The sequence below is a fragment of the Cyprinodon tularosa genome, unplaced genomic scaffold (genome assembly GCF_016077235.1).
Source record: "Cyprinodon tularosa strain WSP-4 unplaced genomic scaffold, ASM1607723v1 ctg530, whole genome shotgun sequence".
Classification (NCBI taxonomy): domain Eukaryota; kingdom Metazoa; phylum Chordata; class Actinopteri; order Cyprinodontiformes; family Cyprinodontidae; genus Cyprinodon; species Cyprinodon tularosa.
Window position 1 is genome coordinate 368,357 of NW_024039264.1, and position 21,342 is coordinate 389,698.

Below are 21,342 nucleotides of genomic sequence, written 5' to 3' on the forward strand. Positions count from 1 at the left end.
CAGAGAACAAACAGTTCATACAAACTATGTATGATCCTGTTTATCCCTGTTACAAAAATCCACAACAGAAAGAAAATATTTGGGCAGAAACTGAACATCTGCTGGGTGATTATGGGGATTTTTTTTATATGTCATATTAAATTAAACGTTCACAGGGTTTATACAGGAATGAGGAACTAGTTTAATGCTCTTTTAATGCTATTACAAATAATTTTATTGCCATCAACAAGTACCATGTACACAAGTTATTAGGTTACATGAAATAAGGAGCTGTAAGCACAGTTCCATGACTCAAGTTTGTATATATATATATATATATATATATATATATATATATATATATATATATATATATATATATATATATATATATATATATATATATATATATATACATACATTTGTACATACATATTTTGACATAGGACTGGTCGGACAAGGCATTAATGAGTCTTAGACATGGGCTTAGAGATGCATGCATAAAATGTGATCTTGGAATTTGAACTTTATTAGAACTTTAATTTCCAAACCACTTAGCCTTTCCTCTCTTATTTTTTATTTTCTCCTTGCTTGTTACCTCTCAGTCTGATTAGCATTTCTACCGTGGGCACTTATTTTGCAGCTAAATTAACTTACTGTTTTCACAAATAGATCTGTAGAAGCAGTCTGCATGTAAAAGTGCCTGATATTATAAAGCTGTGGCCATATATGTCATTGGAATGCCGGATTTAAATCGTTTAGATGGACGAGCAAAGTACACTTTGACAACAAAGTGTACTTTGCATATAAATAACATCTTAAAAATACATTCACATTCTTCACAAATTATTGAAGTCTTTAATGATTATTAATGATATGCTACTGTCTCTCCATATAAATTTTAGCAGAACCTTGGATGGTAAGGATAAGAAATGGAGAAAAAAAGAAATCTCACGGAAGCAAAAAACTCATAAATCCTATATTCATACAGAGCTCTCTGCCTAATTATTTTAGCAGTTTAATTTTCTGCATTTTAATCCTATTTTCTTGTGTTGCTTCAATTCAATTCAGCTTTAGACATGGTGCCTTTGATATTCTGCTCGGTCTCACATGTTTCTCCTGGACGCTCTGTTGGTTTATGATGAGGAGAGGCACAGACTAAGTGTAACAATCCATCTACATGCATCAAAAGACTTATGCTAGAATCAATATATGATTTATAAGGTGGCAGAGTTATGCATGGTTGCCTGAAAAACACATAGCACTGCCACTCAAAATTCAGTTTGCATCATCAGTAGGAATTAGTTAATATTTTAGTGTGTTAAAAGCTCTTGTAAAATGGTGCCTGTTCACAGCAGCACTATGGCAAATGCTGATTTGAGCATTTTACACCTTAGTACACAAGAAGAGAACACTTATGTATTCAAATATGGTAACTGCATAGAACAGCTGCTGCAGTAGCTGCCTGAGGATGACTGCTAAATGTTGCTATGTAGAGGGTTTTAAATGTTTACATGATGCTGAATCAAGGTTCTGAGCAGATTGCACAGTTCAGTATATTCATAATCCAATGGGCCACAGTTTTGGAGTCAGAAACTTTAGTCATACCAGAGTTTTTGTAGTCTGCCTTTATTGTATCTATGGTAATCAAAGGGATCCACAGCATGTAGAACATGGTCTGAATACAGAATGTTGTCATTCTCCTATTAACTGAAAACTTGGTGTTTTTGATTGGTGGCCTAGTGGCTAGGGTATAGAGCTTGGAATCCTGAGGTTCTGAGTTCGATCCCCACTACTACAGACTGCCACTCTGTCCCTGAGCAAGACCTTTAACCCCACACTGCTCCCTGTGTGCCGCGCAATGGCAGCCCACTGCTCCCCAAGGGGATGGGTTAACCCTTTATAGGGCACTCAGTGAAATACTTTGAAAATCAACATTTCAAGCCAATAGTGTTATTGGAATCCAGAGCAAGACCTTATTACCTTTGTAACATTAAAAAATACAGATATTTTGATTGCTAAAATAAATGTCAATGTAATAAGAAACGCCAACCTGCCTGAATATATTTAGAAAATTAACCCAAATACTTGCTGATGAAGATTCTCAGATATCCAGGTCATAGTCATTCCGTAAAAGTTTAAAAAACAATCCACTGGACGTGGTTTCCAAGATTTGAAGATGTTTTGCTTCCCCTCCAGGCAGCTTTCTCAATTCAAATGTCTGGATCTGCAGTGAGTTTGAGTCTAGGCCTTGTATTGCTTGGAAACATGCAAATTGAAACCGACGAGTGGGTCGTTTGGTTCCATTGTTAGCCTGTAATATCTTAAACCTGTCTATGATTCTGAAGGTCGGTCGTTAAAGGGCGGGATTGTCTCCTGTAATACCTTAAACCTCCTGTAATACCTGGTGTTACCTGGGTAACCAAAATGCTTTTATATGAAATTCATGCTTTTCTGTTTAACTTTTCGATTAGCTCATCTAATTGGTCAAATGCCAAAATAAGATGTACAGCCATGTAGCAGTATCTTTGCTGAATGCCTGGATATAGATTTTGTGTTTCTAGACCTCACTGAGGGATGGGGGGACTCCATTTGTAAGGCAAGTAATCAAAAACGCTAACTTGCTCTATAAAGGGTTAAATGCAGACATACATTTCTCCAATGTTAGATCAATTACATTTAATTATTAAAATTACATAAAACCATTATTACTTCAGAAAATTCTGCATCAATTGTTATATTTTTTACCTATGGACAGAGGTGGGTGGACTAGCCAAAAAATGTACTTAAGTATGAGTAGCACTGCTTTAATATTTTATCACTCAAGTAAAAGTAGAAAGACTAAAAATGTAGCCTACTTGGTGAAATGGCTTCTCAAGCTCATAACTTTTGACTTAATGTTTAAAATGATCTAATCAGAGAGTATGTGCAAATGCTTTTTTATTAGAAAAACAATTAAATTTTTTCCAAATTAAATTACAAAATCATTCATTTGGGCAGAAGAAACAGTTTTTCCAAATGATAATTTCTCAATATAAACAGTAGTATTTCATAATTTAGTTCTTTTCAATATTTTTTTCTCTTTATATCCAACGTATTAGTTTAAGCATTTTCAAATACCTATAACCAACCCCATACTGATTTATTTATTTTACATTTATGTCTGTCAGTTTTAGCTTTTATTGGTTTAGCTCTACTTCAGAAGTCTGTCATATTGTCGTTTTTTTTCCCTATCTGAACCAGAAATAACCTGGCTTTGGACCAGAATAATTTGATATAAAATAAAACTATTAAAATATCAAATTAAATGTTAGGTTGAGGGATCTAGTTAAAGGCAGAAATATTTCAGGGGAATTTTGTTCTATTATTGTTCCAAGCAAAGAACACATTGTTTAAAGGAAAACAATAATCTTAAATAGAATAAGAAAAAAATGCATCCAGAAACAAAATATTTGAAAAAAGTTTTAATCAAAAAATGAATAAGAGGTCAACTTTGCTGTTTTCTCAGATTTTTTTTGTTATTCTTATTTTAATAATATATTTAAGAAAACAAAATCTGAAAATCTCAGCAAAGTTGCTCTCTAAACCTTTTTTAATTAAAAATTTAAACTTTTTTTTTTCTGAATTGCATTTTTTTGATGTTTCCATTTATAAAATGTGTTCTTAGCTTGGAACAATAATGGAACAAAATCCCTCCATACTAAGATCTGTTTATCACACTACATCATTTCTTCTGTATCTGAAAATGTTTCCTTTGCTGATTTAATATTACGGAGTCTTATTGCATTTTACATTCAGTGTACGTTTTCTGGTTATTTTTATTGGAAAAATATGATGTTTTTTTTGGTGATTTTTGGTTAACAAATGACAACCAGCCTGCCGTAAGGTTTCTTTACATGGTAGATAAATGACCTGCCTTTTATTTTTTGTTTCTGTAGTTCAATAACATCAAGTGAAAGTGAATTTTAACATCTGTACTGTTGTTTTTGCAGAGAGAGAGACTGCGAAACATTGAGAGGATCTGCAACCTACTAAGGAAGGTAAGTGATGGAGCATGTTTTATATAGTTGGTATCACATAGAAACGGAACAAAGATCAATGATCAACATGATCAGGTAGCCTCCTATATGTGTCAGCCATGTTTTCTAAATATCATATATTCCTCTCCTCTAGCAGCACTTTGGTTCGTTGAGTTTGCCGAGCAGGTCTTTCTTTGTTTTTCTGAATCACACAGAGATTCCTCCTTTGTCTTTCTGCCACATGTTGGCCTGACATCAAAGGGGAGACAGAGTCTGAGAGTTTCTGTTCTCTGCAGAGCTCTTCTGTTTGTTTCTGTGTGTGTTTGCCTAGAGGACTCAGCATGAGGATCCTCCCAGCTTCAGCATGACATCTGTTTCTCCCTCCACCTCTTCGAAATTCACACACTGTGCCTGAATCTGGGCATCCAACTGTGTGTGTGTGTTTATGTGCCTGCATAATGCTTTGGGTTTATTGGCTGTGCAGCTGATGTTGGTTATCAGTGTTGTCAACCGGAGCCCTCAAGCCATTCACTGGGCCCTGGGGAGAAAGATTTCTCTAAAGCATTTTCTGCAGCAACAAATACACACAGAGACGCTCCCATCTCCATCCAGACACAGTGTCCTTGCAGCTGTGACCTTCCGAGATCATTTTAGGTGACAGTAGGCATGCTGCCCTCAGTTTGAAGAGAAAATATATATTTTTATAGATTAAAATACACTATATTGCCAAAAGTATTTGCTCACCCATCCAAATTATTGGAATCAGGTGTTCCAATCACTTCCATGGCCACAGGTGTATAAATTCAAGCACCTAGGCATGCAGACTGTTTTTACAAACATTTGTGAAAGAATGGGTCGCTCTCAGGAGCTCAGTGAATTCCAGCGTGGAACTGTGATAGGATGCCACCTGTGCAACAAGTGGTAGGCCACGTGGTAGGCCACGTAAACTGACGGAGCGGGGTCAGCGGATGCTGACGCGCATAGTGCGAAGAGGTCGCCAACTTTCTGCAGAGTCAATCACTACAGACCTCCAAACTTCATGTGGCCTTCAGATTAGCTCAAGAACAGTGCGCAGAGAGCTTCATGGAATGGGTTTCCATGGTCGAGCAGCTGCATCCAAGCCATACATCACCAAGTGCAATGCAAAGCGTCGGATGCGGTGGTGTAAAGCACGCCGCCACTGGACTCTAGAGCAGTGGAGACGCGTTCTCTGGAGTGACGAATCGCGCTTCTCCATCTGGCAATCTGATGGACGGGTCTGGGTTTGGCGGTTGCCAGGAGAACGGTACTTGTCTGACTGCATTGTGCCAAGTGTAAAGTTTGGTGGAGGGGGGATTATGGTGTGGGGTTGTTTTTCAGGAGCTGGGCTTGGCCCCTTAGTTCCAGTGAAAGGAACTCTGAATGCTTCAGCATCCCAAGACATTTTGGACAATTCCATGCTCCCAACTTTGTGGGAACAGTTTGGAGCTGGCCCCTTCCTCTTCCAACATGACTGTGCACCAGTGCACAAAGCAAGGTCCATAAAGACATGGATGACAGAGTCTGGTGTGGATGAACTTGACTGGCCTGCACAGAGTCCTGACCTCAACCCGATAGAACACCTTTGGGATGAATTAGAGCGGAGACTGAGAGCCAGGCCTTCTCGTCCAACATCAGTGTGCAACCTCACAAATGCGCTTCTGGAAGAATGGTCAAAAATTCCCATAAACACACTCCTAAACCTTGTGGACAGCCTTCCCAGAAGAGTTGAAGCTGTTCTAGCTGCAAAGGGTGGACCGACGTCATATTGAACCCTATGGATTAGGAACGGGATGTCACTTAAGCTCATATGTGAGTCAAGGCAGGTGAGCAAATACTTTTGGCAATATAGTGTATATTTATAAAGGCAATACAAGTTTATTTAGATCATATATTTCTTTGGCAAAACAATTTAGTGCCGTACATGTGAAAAATAAAGAAAACAGAAGTAAGCTGCAACAGGATAGAGGCAACACAAAGGATTAAAGATTAAAAGTGAATCCATAAAATGAGATAAAACGACTGATAAAGAAAAAAAGAGAAGTTGGCCTGAAAACCTAATTTAAATGATTTGATAGCTCAAAGGCCACTCAAAACAAATATTTTTAATCTTTATTTACAGCTACTGAGGGTTTTAGTACTTCCGCAGTTGTCTGGGGGTTTATTTAAGATAAGGGGAGCATAACAATTGAAAGAAAAAACTTATTCTTGTTTACATCTACTCTGTTTCTGCAGAGTAGATACTGGATAGGAGGGGCCTTAAGATGGAACGCAACATGGGATTTTTGTACACTTAATGTGTAGTTCCTTTTTTTTTTGTGGGGAAAAATTAAGAATTAGTGAACGTCAATATAATTTGAAAGAAAAATTCACATAAGCTCTATAATATTAAATTGAGAGCCGGTCGGTGCAAGGTTTAACGTTAACGTTTTGAATAGTAGCCACAAAACTCAATTTATTTTATCGGGATTCGGTGACGAATTAAAGAGATTTAGAAAATCCATCAAGTGAATGATAACTATTTTGGTATGCCCTGAATGGAGAAAAGGGACTGAACTATACACAGATGAAAAAAAGTCTTGTACTGTCCTTCAACTCTTTAATGCACAATTTTAGCTCATTTTTATGATGGATTCTAGAAAGAGAAGCTAGTATGTCTTTTGACCTTAAAGAGCTACAAAACATCTTTCCCAGCTTCTTTGGGGATGAGAAAACGACTTGCCAATATAGCCAGCGTATGCCTGACGTCCCAGAATCTCCTAAAACGCTGACATATCCTGAACTTTCTATGTATTTTTTTTTATTTTGGACGTATACATAGAATATTCATAAGGGGTCCAGAGCGTATGTCCAACGACAGCCTAACTTATGCATAATGCACGGCAGCCAAATGCCCATGAAATGATGCAGAAGCGTGTTTCTGCCTGCTCATAATTTACAAAACCGGCCCATAACTTATCCAACATATGCCAGTGTTTTTGCCAGATTTTTTGTACGTTAAGGCATATGCTGATCTAAATCGTCAAGGAGTGACAGAGGCTTGACTGAGTAAAAAACTTCACCTTCACCAAGTATGGTCGGCTTTTAGTGTATCTGGTAACATCTGCATTCCATTTATTCATACATAACCATAAAACGATCTGACTCAAATCCAGTCATATTCATCTAAAAAAAGGCTTATATTCCACTGGATGAGTCCAACTTCCTCTTAATAGATGTTAAATTAGTTTTAAAACAATCAAATAAACCTGTAAGAAAGAAAAAAATAACAATGTAAGACTAAAAGCAGGCTCGTATCGATTGACAGGATGGAATTTATTTATTTCGTAATGTTCACTAGTTTTTCACGAGATGGATGAAGCATACTTCTGTCACTGACCAAAAATGACCTGTAATTACAGTAGTAGCCATTCAAAATGTCCCTTCTCAGTCAAACGCCAGCCCAATGGCAGCCCAATTCCCTCCAACTCCCAATGAAATCCCCTCCAACTTCCAGCCACCGGAGTGATCCCATCTTTCATATTTTTTTTTCTCCAACCTTTCACTGAATTACAGGGTCTGACAAGGAGAAGACGCTTCTCTTTAGATCTTAATGTCCACAAATCATGACAGAAATAATATTTTAGTACAAAGGCTGATGTTTAAAAAGGAATTGTAGGGGACCAGCCAAGGATCCATCATGGAAAGGAGGGATATTTTGAATGGCTACTACTGTATGGCATAACTTTATGAAGGACTGGTGTGGACATGTCCCCTCTAATAATTTCTGCTTTTTTCATCTTTCTGCTCATTTACTTTAGCCAAAGGTAACAGATTTGGGTGCAGCTATCTATCAGGTGTTTTTTTTCCTCTCTCCCGCTGCTCCCGTGTCCCGCCTCTCAATGTAACATCATCGGATCTGTTGCTTTGAGACACCTGATTTGCGGTCACACTTCACTGCTTTCAACGTAGCTACATGGTTGGAGGAGACACAGACGGCAGCTCTCAGTGAATTTAACCAGCAGCTACTTTGATGTTTAAGTAAAAGTTATGAGACGGCTTGGTTGAAAAAAATTAGAGATGCAGATTTTTTTAGCTAGAAATCACAACAGATTGTAAGTTTATACAAGTTAGTAATATTATGCAAGAAGCTTGAAAAACAAAGTTTGTTCTTCTTTACTAGTTAAAAAAAAAGCTTGGCTTCTCAGAGGACCATGACTCCCAGTTACAGGTTAAAATTAACATGTTTTTTTTTTATTGTACAGACAGAATCAGACTGCAGAGCTTCTAAAGATCTTGAAATGTTTTTTTCTGGCATCATTATATTAGTAAAGAGGTTCATAAATCTTTTAGCACAGAGTGAAGTAGGGAGAGCTGCAGATTTAAAGGTGAAACAGATTTACTGGGATATGCAACATGCAATAAAATATATATTTCCAAGTTTACCAGAGAGTTTACAAGAAAAAAATATGCTATGCTATATTAAAATGCAGCATATCCATATTTTTCTGGATGCATAGAATTGAAATTGTACTTCTAAGGATGCATTATCTATCGATTTTGGCATCGGAATCGGCTGTTGTTAGTTATTTTTTATACAGTAATGTTTTTGGACCCTATATGTGTAATGTACTAAAAAGTATCTCTCCAGCATCTATAAATATAAATGTCAATGTATTTTGGTTCCCTTGTGTTCGGAACAATAGGAAAACATTCAATAAATATATGTTTGAGCTGATTTTTAGAAAATACAAAAACCTAATGAAAGCATTTGGGTTGAGTAACTGTAGGTCCATCAGCCCCCACCCAAGTCACCCCACCAACTTTCATTGAAAGTTAAATCCTTTTATGACCCCTTTTAAGTCAGGATACTCCATAGATCTTTACTCTATATTTGATCATGCATGACAAATGATGGCTAACATTATATATACAAGTGACACCGGGACTGAACCTGCATTCCTATTGTTGCAGGGAAAACTTCTACATCCTACTTTACTGCCACCCCAGCAAACACCTGTGGGACTAGAAAAGCAGCAACAGGGCTTCTCACTCTATACTACATTAAATTTGGTCATATTGGCCCATATAATAAAGCTCTGTTTACTCTACAGTCTGATTTTTACAGACTGATGTTTAAGCACTATGAAGATCTGCTGAATTTCAGAGGTGTTTTTCTATCCTTAAACTGGATCTTCACAGTGCTCCTAACCCCCTGCTAAATCCTTCATTTTAGTGTTTCTGGCACAGTCACATCAACGAGGTCCTTATTGGTTTAGTTAAAAGCTTTGGCTTCACTTCCCTATATTAGCTTACCTGTTTCATATCTTTCAGCACAGGCACAGAGGCATATGGGTTTGCCATGTTTGTTCTCCGAGGACTTTATTGGAATGGTTTTTGGATGGCTGTACTATTCATGCCAGAGATAATAGCTTGAGGAGATATACTTTGACTTTATATACTGTTTCTCCTGTGTGCCTGAGTTCATTAGATGTGCAGGCCTGTGGTTTGAAGCAATGAGCTGCTGGGTTGTCACAGCAACTGAACGAACATCATTCTACTCATTAACTCCTTTTCCTTTCTTTATTTTTGGATGTATCTCACCCCTCTCTTTTTCTAGTATTTATACCCTGTATTTCTTCATTCCTCTCTTAACCGTCTACCCTTGTATAGCACAAAGCCACTGTTTAAAGGAATAGTACACCCAAAACATGATTAGCCTTCATTTTCTACTCACCCCCATGCTGAACAACACTCTGGAGTACTTTTTTGATATCTCAAATGCATCTGGAGATCTGGGAGGCTTCTTGCTGTCTGCTGACATTCAAATAATGGAGGTCTATGGCGCCCGAGACAGAAAGGTCCACAAAAGTCCACAAAAACTTGTCAATATTCCTCCATACTGCTCGTCCAATGTAATCCAAGTGTCCTGAGTGGGTAGCATCCAGAATTTACCCGAAACGAAGTCATTTAGAACGTTTTAGAGCCTAAACAGTAGTGTATAGGATTTCCTAATAGCGCCCCCATGCGCGCTCACGATTCTACGGAAGCCAGCAGACCAAACCAGCGCATTCAGCTCGGCAAAGAACTCATGCTCTTCCTCAACACTGAAGTCCTCAGACATTTTTCTTTCATTGTTTCTTTCTTTGCACAGGTAAACACATTTCACATTGCACATTTCTTCTTCTACGCTTGCATTATCGGCAGACCAGACGCTGAATGCGCACTTTCATCTGGTTTGGTCTGCCGGCTTCCGTAGAATCGTGAGCGCGCATGGGGGCGCTATTAGGAAATCCTATACACTACTGTTTGTGCTCTAAAAACATTCTAAATGACTTCGTTTCGAGTAAATTCTGGATGCTACCCACTCAGGACACTTGGATTACATTGGACGAGCAGTATGGAGGAATATTGACACGTTTTTGTGGACTTTTATGGACCTTTCTGTCTCGGGCGCCATGGACCTCCATTATTTGAATGTCAGCAGACAGCAAGAAGCCTCCCAGATCTCCAGATGCATTTGAGATATCAAAAAAGTACTCCAGAGTGTTGTTCAGCATGGAGGTGAGTAGAAAATGAAGGCTAATCATGTTTTGGGTGTACTATTCCTTTAATGCCGGAGGGGACTCGGCTTTGACTGACTGGTTTGGCTGATCGTTAGATGACAGTCCAACCAGTTCCTTTCAAAATACATCTAGTTTTTATTTTACAGAGCACGGTTTCTCAGTTGTCACAGTAGAAGATTGAGCTTTGCAGATGCTTTTTAATTGGGTATGAATCCGAATGATGATGTACCATCAACTCCATAAATAGTTTTTTTTTTCAGAATTATCTCTAAATAAGTAAATAAAAAAGATCACATTTGATGCTGTTGTTTCAGAGATAGTAAAGATTATTTTTATTTCACCCAGAGGTCAACTACCCCCCCATAAATTGAATCAAAATGATCTAGCCTACTTTTTCAGTGCTACTTTATTTCTACAGGTAAAACTATTGTTTGTGCTGATTTAGTTTTTAAGATTTATTATGTTTAATCAGGGCTGATGACATCGCCATACATTTAGATGTTGGTGCTGCGCTCGTTTCCTTTTATTGCATAAAATAACTTGTCACTCCTGTGGTAGCATTGAACATAACAGTGGGCATGTTCACATGTTTAGTGACTGGAATGATTGTTCAATATTTAGTATATCCTAGATACTCTGCTTTTGACCGGCTGTTACCCCTAACAACTCCATGTCACAGTGATGGGACTAACGGCGTTGAAAGTAACTCGTTTAGTAACGAGTAATCTAACTAATTACTTTGACTGTAACTATAACGCAGTTACCATTGCCGACACCCCGTTACTGCGCGTTACTCAGGTCGCACAATGAACCTATTTTCATGATAGGACTGGTGGGCGCCTTGTCATGAGAGAGGGGAGGATGAGAATGGCTGATGTATAGTGAGATTCCGTCTGTCAGTTGGGTAGGTGGGTGTTTCCGCTGGTGGCTGTTAACGTACAGCACACACAGAGAGATGGAGAGTGAGGAGGACTCCAGCAGCAAAACAGCGTTTTCCAGATGGAAATACTGGTGTTACGTCGAGCTGCGTTTCCCCGTCACATACGGTTTCCCCTGCAACTCCGCACAGCGCAGACGGCACACGAGTCACCGCGCAAGCGACAGGAAACACGCATGCTAAAGGCCCCCAACAGTCGCCCTGTGCTCGCGCCACAGGAGAACTATGCAGAGCGTGAACGATCAAATGATAGCCTATATGGAGAAAGGGGGATGGATGGATGGATGGATGGATGGATGGATGGATGGATGGATGGATACTCTGCCTTTTCAACCTATTGTATTTTTTATTTTAAACATTATTTGATGGCCTTTGTGGCAGGGATGGAGATCCATATTTTATGTCACACACAGAGTATAGATCTAGATAGATAGATAGATAGATAGATAGATAGATAGATAGATAGATAGATAGATGTTGCAGTATCTATAACAACCCAAACACACAGGATTTCAGAATGAGACATCCCCAGTTATTAATTTCATATACTCACCAGATCTGAATGCCCTGTTAAAAAACTTCACATGGCGTTCCCCCCTGATGTCATTTACATTGAGTTGCAATAAATGCTAAACTCTCTGCAGGTTCTTGTCTTTGTTGTCCACTCTATTCAGCTGGCTTTGGAAACACACGGCGAGAAGGTGGGGGCTGGGTGGTGAGGGTTACGGGGGCGAGAAACGCAAAAGTAACGCAGTAGTTACTTTTACTAGTAACTAGTTACTTTTATTGTGGAGTTACTCAGTTAGTAACTCAGTTACTTTTTGGGAGAAGTAACTAGTAACTATAACTAACGTGCCCAACACTGCCATGTCATTTCCTTCAAGATTTCGCTGTGAAACTTAACATCATGGACCAATGATAAATTGATCCTTATAAAAAACATATGAATCACCTTGAGGAGACCATCATTTTTTGGATAAGCACATAAAGCTCTGAAAAAGAGTCCACATTGATTCATCCATATTTTAGCCCTGATTTTCAGATTTGGGGGAACGTAAATCTACCCACTCAGAAAGCACCGATGCGGGGCAGTGACAGACTGGGCTCTGTGCTGGAGGTGAGTGAGGACGAGCAGTTTTTCTTGGATTAAATTAAAACCTTTTTTTTTTAATTCACCTAAAGATCTCTTAAGAGCATTTCTTTTTTCTACATTTTCTAACATTATTTTCTCTGTATTCCATTTTAAGTGAAAAAAGCTTTACCTACACCAGTCCCTGATTGGTTGCATTGTCTCTTATTCATAGAAAAGCTCCACTTTTTAACACCGTAACAACACTAAATTATTTTAGCACCGAATTTTAAACAGTGAGTTTTCTTACACATTGAATTCCTTACACTGAATTTTTTTATCTGGTCAAAATTCACCTGCAAAAAATTTGCCTGCTAAAAATTTTTTTGCAAAAAATTCAACAAAATGAGCTAATTTTATTGGCTAGAAGCTGCTACTGTAGGCGGCATCAAATGTAGAATGCTTTGGCTTGAGTTCACCACAAGGTTAACACATTTGCAATCAAATTTTTTGCAGCTCAATTTTTTGCAGGCAATTTTTTTGCAGCTGAAGTCCAATGTAAGGAATTCAATGTGTAAAAAAATTCAGTGTTTAAAAGTCAATGCTAAAAAAATCTGTATTTAAAATACGTTGTTAAAAAAATTCAGTGTTTAAAATTTGGTGTAGAAAAAAAGCAGATTCCAATGAGACTTTTTTTTTTTTTTTTACCATAATTACACCTGCTTTCTTTCCATTCTTCTTATGTTTCCTTCTCCAAAAAAAGGCTTAAACCAATGGTGGAGGTACAGTAACCTTCAAAATCAAAATGCAAATATTTTAACAAGTTTTTGTTTTTTGTTTTGTTTAAATCGAGTAGAAGCACTTCATTAGAAAAAGAGGCAAGGCAGATAGGAAAGAAAACTAAGCCTAGTATAATCCGAGTTGACATCACTCTGAGTGAAAAAGATCATGAAAACCAAAGGGTGGTCATATTCTGGTGAGAATCATCTTAAAATGAATTCCTTTTAGAAACAGGCAAGTGAAAATAGTTGGACTGAAACAAAATGGACCACATAGCTGTAATTACAAGATTTTCAAATAACTAAGTGAATCAGCAAAATTATTTTGCAGCATTTATCCAATAGAGTACCAACTTTTACAACCATTGACAGATAAAGGTATATTTCTAATTGTTAACATTAAGATTTTGTTAATAGTGACTTAACTTGTAGAAGCTATTGACAATTAGAACCACGACAGAGGTATTGGGAGTCTAGAGTGTCGTCAAAAGAAATTTCTCTTATAGCTTTAGATTTAACTACATACATTATAAGTCCTGTTAATTATTCATGTTGGAAAATAATATAGAGTATATAATCTGAATTGATGCGAGGAAAGGCATGGTTTGGATGGGGTTGCTTCATATCTGATTTCACATTGTCAGCTCATTTGCATTTTGAACTATTGAGAAAGGTGTTACAGTACTTGATGCCTTTCAGAGTAAAAGAAATGCTTTCCTGGAGTGAGAGACTTTTCTTGGTGGTTTAATGGGAACACTTTTAAACCCAAACTGTAAAAAAAAAACAATTTATTGCATACAAAAAAAGAAAGATCATTTCTGATTGTCTCCTCTCCAAATAGGTCCTCAGTATTTTACTGAATGAAAACTTACCACACATCCATAAAGACAGTAAGAATGTAATTTCACATTCTGTACGTATACTTCCATGTTTTTTTCTACCGTTTATTCAGTATGGCGACAACACGATCTACTATTTGGGCTGTCTTTATTTGTCACACTAGATCCTCAGTTGGGAAAGAAAAACAGCATTTAATTTTTAAAACACACCACTTCAAACCACCCTGAATGCACTTAAATGATTAATATGTAGCAGCTATACAGTATAACTCAAATTCTATTCTCCACTGCCCCGGTGACAGCTTCATGTTTAGCTTTCTCTGAACATCTACAATTAACCTTTTCAGGTACTTGGTTTCATCTCTACTCTCTATACAGTTGATTTATCAAATTCATTACATTAGAATTTCTTACCTGATTTTCCGGAAAAAATCAACTACTACACCTTTAACTAAGATGTTGCCTCTACTGAACAATATACAGAATGCTAAATTTATTAGGTTTCAGGTAACAGGTTTTCTCACTTGTTTTTTCTGTATTTTATTTCAATCCACTTTCCCCATGTCCCTGCAGGTAGTATGATTTTACCTACACCCTGTTTAAGAATAGACTTTTTTTTTTCAACAGACTACCAGTCTGCTACATTCAAATTCTACTGTTTGGTTTTTTAATGTCTGCCTCTGTGGTTGACATATTTGGATTTAGAGTGAGCAGGGATCAGCCTGAGCATGTGCAGAGTTGAACGAGGGGCAGGTTTTAAGAGATGGTCTGTGAGTTTAGACGCAGAACATCGATCTCACTGCGTGTTAACATACCCAGATCCAATCATATGCCTCTTGCTCTATCTCTGCACAGAAAGCTCTCTCCTCCCCCAACAGAGGGTGCATTAATTGAATGTTGCTTTGCCTGATTAATTTAAAGGCACACTGTGTAACTTTTGGCCACAAGGGGTGCTAGACCTGAACTGCCTGTATTTTGCTACAAATTCTGTATTTACTAAAATAATAATAAAAAAAGATATGATCATATACTAGGAGCAAGGAGCATGTCAACATACCAGTCTAATAATAAAGTTGAGAAAAGAGAAAAAGTTTTACATCCGGCTTCTCCTCTCATCCTGCGCCAACGAACACATTATTTTCCATGATCGACTCATGATTTTCACATGATCCGTTTCTCTTTTTAGCCTCCTCACAAGGTTTTCCTTGTCCTTGCCGCAGACATGACCAATAGTCGAGCAGGCGGAAAATAGTAGATCATAAGCCTTAGCTCCATGACAACAATATATAAGAAACTGTGGCCATAAGGCGATACATTGTTCCAGCTCACATGGCCTGGCTAATGATGATGCGTCTTTTCCCAACTCACAAGGGCGGTCAAGAGGGGAGCCCCGCTCATAGCATTGATGACGTCAAGAACTAGATGCCTGAGGAATCATTTTAAATACCTCGTCAACTCTTTAGGTCAAAAAGTCCATAGTGTGCTGCATAAGACTGCAAGTAACTTAAAGGAAAATTCCGTTTTTTAACACTTTTAGCCCCTTTTCTGTAGTGTCCAGGATGAAATCGAATGATCGACACCAAAATTTTGACGATTGGTCCTGTCTCTGCTATTTGGCTCATGCAGAATCCCCCCCTGGCTGCTTCAGAATGGCTTTCATAGTGCATGTCCGATAATGTCCTTAAAACAACCTTAAACGTTCTTTTTTTAAAATATGCTACTCACCGGGTCATCAGCGCTGTTCAATGATGTTCAAAAACAAGTTTCGTAAAGAAAAAACGTTCCTGTAGTGTTTTATTTAGCATTTTGTAAATCCCATTGAGTTCTGTTGGAATAGTCAATATCCCTCCGCCACCGGAAACGGAAATGGGGCCTGTTTACACAGTTGTAGTCTTTTCGCTTCACTCTGTGTACTCCGACGTCGAGGTGCTAACGTCTCTGTTAAACACTTTAAAAAACTCTGAAAATGGAATACGAAAGGTGGATTCTTGAGGAGGACATATTGGACTTTGAGTTTGACGGTACAAACATTGTCGCCAACTAGTGGTCTGGAGTGTGCAACGCTTCAGATTCGAACGGGAAGCGGAAGTTTATAAGCGGTTGTGATGTATTGGAAAAAATTGTTCTGGGATTTACAAAATGCAAAATAAAACAAGACAGGAACGGTTTTTCTTCACAAAACTTTTTTTGGAACGTCATTGAACAGCGCTGACGACCCGGTGAGTAGCATATTTTAAAAAAAGAACGTTTAAGGTTGTTTTAAGGACATTATCGGACATGCTCTATGCAAGCCATTCTGAAGCAGCCAGGGGTGGATTCTAAATGAGCCAAATAGCAGAGACAGGAGCAATTGTCAAAATTTTGGTGTCGATCATTCGATTTCATCCTGGACACTACAGAAAATGGGCTAAAAGTGTTAAAAACCGGAATTTTCCTTTAACTGTTTTATTAACATTTGAAAAGTAATTAGTTACATTACTCCATTACTGAAAAATATCTCTGTAACTGAGGTCATTATTATGTAACACAGTTATTTCCATCAGTGCTGATGAATAATGGTTTTCCTTAGATAGAAAACTTTGACTCAATTTCACTGTATGATGGTTGAATTGTCTCTGTAAAGTGCCTTCAGATGACATGTGTTGTGAATTGGCTCCATGTAAATAAAATAAATTGAATTGAACTTGCTATGGTTTCTGTGATTACACATTACCACAAGTTTCTAAAATGTAGAAGCTATCAATATAAACAGAAGCATAAAATATGGGCCCTTCGTTTGGCTTTCTCAGGTAACACTCATAGTGTTTTAAATCAGATAACCTTTAAACGTTTTTTATTTAAAACATTGGCTGACAAATGACAAGAATAAACATTTGCACATTATTAGCTTTTCTTTTTCTTTTACTATACACAAACACAACAGATACCATAAGAATTTTGAAGAGAAGAAACCTTAAAGTCAATAATAAGATACTTAAGCAAAAAGAGAACCGTTAGCTGATTATAAACCACTGTATGTGGCTATTTATGATTCATCCTCTTTGTGTCCTTCATCCAGAAACACTGTAAGTTTGCCGTCGCTCACTATAATGAGCTTATATGCAGAGCACAGTGCTGCCTTTATCCCACTTGCTTTAGCAGGGAAGGAGGACCTGGATGGCAGAGAAGGACTGGGGAGGAGGTAAGAGATAAGAGAATGGTGAAGGTTGAAGGGAGAATCAGGAGTAGTAGAGGAGGATGGAGAAAAAGAACAAGAGACGGGGGGGAGGGGTATTTCTTCTTTGTAGAGAAAATAGAAACCACAGTTTTCCTCAGTAGGATATTAATATTAATATTGTTCTGCACAACGTGCGAGAAAAAAAAAAATTCTCCAGACTTTTGTGTCCTTGCATGAATGGCAAATGTTCTGGAAGTTCATTTGGGATATTAATTTGTAAACACATAAATAAATAAAATAAACCGAAATTATCATTAAAATTAGCATTGTCCAGTTGGAGAGAGAAAAGATGGTTTGAAAGAGTGATGATGGAATCCATCTATGTGAAAGCCATCACTGAAGAGAGGGGGCAGATTGCAGATTCGGCTTGCAAGAATTACAGCTTGGTCCGGGAATTCATTTCAAAGCGGTTAAACAAGCATAGTCATCATCATTCAAATGACCAAACACATAATCCAAACACAAAAGATGTTAATGCAGGAGGATGACTGGTAGGTCTTGGATTTGGATCTGACTTGGAATACTGTATGCTTAGGAGGATGGACCTCAATTTTTCTGGGAAAACATTAGTGCTCCAACTACAGAATGCTCTCCGTTGAGCTGACAAGAAGTACAAAGATTTCTGGTTAGGTGTGAAAAATCTTCAGGAAAACTGAGCAAAATTTTGGTTGCCTCCGATTTAAGCCTGTTTTGTGGTTGTTATGACATGTATTATTGATAATCAGCACAGCCATAGATTTAAAGATATCCTGTGCTAAGCTAAAGTTGCTGCTAATTTACCTGTAGATGCTTACAAGCATGTAAGCTGAGGCCTTTAGACAACCCGATTTAGGTCCTGGGTACGATTTTTTTGCCCTTTTCGGGGCAATTTTTCAGTCGTGCGAGAATTTTCCGATCAGGCCGACTTTAAGCCTGATCGAACGTTGTGTAGTGTACGGGGGGTAATGAGGGGGCGATCAGACTCCCACGTCCACCTCCAGATCAGGAATCATGAGGTCGGGAGAAATTCAAACATGTATGATTTTCTCCAGACCTCAATTAAAGGTATACTATGCAACATTTTTTAATTAATTAATGTGTTCCATAACGTTTTGGATGATTAAATGAGTCATTTCAGGTCGAACAAAGGTTTTCTCGGCCGCCCTGGTGGTCTGTAGGGGAAATACTGTACTTGCAATTGCAGGAGCCCTCGGCCCGCACCCACAGGCTCAGAAGTCTTGTGCATCTCGAGAGTCGGTCTTGCTTTACGACGAGAACTTGGCTAACTACAATCTTTGTTATTTAGACACATGCATAACAAACAATGTATGAAAACATGCTAAATTTTCAAACTCCAAAATTGGAACAAAATAGTCACTTACCGCAGTAGACATGGTGATTTGTTGTGTTCGCCTGTCTGCTAAGCACAAAACAACCGCGCCTGGCTTGACGGAGAAACCAGGAGAACAGCTGAGCATTTTTACGACAGTGCACTTTTACTTTCACCCTCTGGGGGGAGCCTCGCTGGAAAATCAACACCGGTTGCATAGTATACCTTTAAAGGTATAACCCACATGTGTCAAACTCAAGGCCCGCGGGCCAGATGTGGCCCGCCATGTCATTTTATGTGGCCCACTAGAACTCCCACAGCCGTCATTTTGATGGTTCTGAGATTTTAAAGGGAAAGAACTATATTTAAAATTTAATTTATATTGCTCATGTTAACTGACTTTTCCTGTTTCTATATTTCCTTCATTTTCACTTAGTTTTTTTAATAAAATTAAAACGTAAAAAATAAATATGGTTAATTCTACCTCAATCCCCCGCAACCATCATTTTGACGGCTCTATTAGTTGCATTGTAAATTCTTCCCACGGTTGATTGACGTTTGGTACCGTTGCCTAGAAACCAACATTCTACCTAGAACTTTTTGGCTAATATGGAAAAAGTGGCGTTCAGAAGAAACCTAACAGTGATACAGGCTTTAGAAATGCTTCAAAATATTGATGATAGTGATTCGGTTGGAGGGGGACTGACCGATGAGGAGGACTGGGTAGGAAGCGGCTGTGTGACACGTGTGTTAGAGCAACAAGCAAGCATATGTTTTCTATGCAACTGTAATTTTCACTTGAATAAGTTATAATAAATAATGAGTTATTTAACATTAAGGAGTAGTTACATTTATTTTACATTACATTGAATTACATTTAGTTACATTTATAAGTTACATCTGGCCCTTTAAGGACAGCAATTACGCTGATGTGGCCCTCTGAGAAAATGAGTTTGACACCCCTGGTATAACCATTGTGGGCAAATTGCTATGTGGGTATGCGCAAACAAGGATTCTTCCTCTTAGATGTAAACGTGGAAGCATGGCAGGGTGCGAGTGAAATGAAGTTCTTTCTGTAAAATTCACAGACCATAGTAGCCATGTTTGCTCAGCCATGTCTTTGTCCAAATACATTGTCGCCCTTTTTTTTAGGGCTTTCAACACAAAATTGCACAAATTGCCAAGGCTTCCGGATAGACAAGTCAGAGTAGCTCCATCTCACTGTGGGGGTGAGTCTGACGTGGTTTTTATGTGGTGTAGAAGACATCCCACTATCACATCCACAGTACTTGCAGATTGTTTTCAGATTGAGTGTTGTTAATTGCATTCTTCTAAAATTGATATTTACAGATCTTATTGTCTTTACTTCGCAATACAAACTCTCCCCCTTAAAGCGCACATTGAACAGTACAATGTTGTTGCTGTGTCCCTGTAGACCAATGGAAACGCGTCTCCCCTCCTCACTCAAGAGGAAAGCCTGCATACAGAAAACTGTCAATCTGAAAAACAGAAAGTTGAAAAACATACAATGTGAAAATAATAAACTGTAAGATTAAAACATGAAAAATAATCTTAATAAATCAGATGGTTTAATAAATCAATAAAATCTTATTAAGAAATTTTTCAAAAATACATTTCTCATTTGAATTTTTTTCAATTCCAATTTACAAATCATGGTATTTGCCCACAACAATAATGAGGGAAAAATCACTCAATATGAAAGCAGAACCGTATTTTTCTCTATTCACTAGCACTGATCAGCATTTCCTTAAAGTCAATATACTGTGAATTCATGCCCAAGGCAAAACAGCACTCGGTGCATTCAGTCATTGGTACATAGCTATAGGACATTCATGTTTCTGTGATTAGCAGTCATGTAGTCAGACAGCCCTGACAGCTCACACCTGTTTAATAAATGATATAAAATGATAAATTACATACAGGCTTTTCAGCCCAACCAAAAAAAAGTCACACACAATCATTAACAGCAGTTTTACTCAGATACACTTTTGTTTTTTGGGGGCAAACAAAAAGATTCAGAAATTAATAACTATTTACAGTCCGTTGAATCCCCTATCAAATGACATATAATTTAAAATTTTACGATTACCAGATGGAAAGCCCTACCTATATCTCAAATTTGTAGGGTTGCTTCAATAAAAATTACCTATTTTCGACGATGATTCCAAGCAAGCAATCCCCAGAATGGTTTATATTTTTAGATTCTTCCATTACCAAATTTCTCTGGAAAGATAAAACCCCACATATTAGCTTGAAAATGATAGTCAGCCAGGGAAAGATAGGGCCATTGCTGGGGAGAGGCAGCTGCTGTCTGGGATCTAGCATGAGCTTGGATGATTAATAATTTTACAGTCCTTGAAATTTCATTTTTTAAAAGCTGCCTCCAAATGTTGCTTCACTGTTATAACCAAAAACTTGTGTTTTAACTCAATAGAAATGCTTATTGTGTAGGGTTGGTTTGTTAGTTGGTTGGATGTTTGGTCGGACAGACTGGAGATAAAACCAAAATGTCCAGTTTGACTAATAGGGGACAATTACAATAAAAAACATAAATATATAATTTAGTAGCTTCTTTTATTGCTTTGTGTCTCAACCTTTCAATCATACATC

The 21,342-nt window shown here is 37.9% G+C and overlaps 1 protein-coding gene across 5 annotated transcripts in view; it reads left to right on the plus strand.

Annotated features, from left to right (window-relative positions):
* Positions 1 to 21,342, plus strand: part of cnih3 (cornichon family AMPA receptor auxiliary protein 3) — a 135,894-nt gene that overhangs the window by 71,724 nt on the left and 42,828 nt on the right. For all 5 annotated transcript variants that reach the window (XR_005282405.1, XM_038304310.1, XM_038304311.1 and 2 more), the window contains exon 3: positions 3,972 to 4,019. Coding sequence is in view for 4 of the 5 variants with exons in the window: in XM_038304310.1 (XP_038160238.1) it covers positions 3,972 to 4,019 (48 nt within the window). In the remaining variant the exon portion in view is untranslated. The remainder of the gene's footprint in view (positions 1 to 3,971; positions 4,020 to 21,342) is intronic.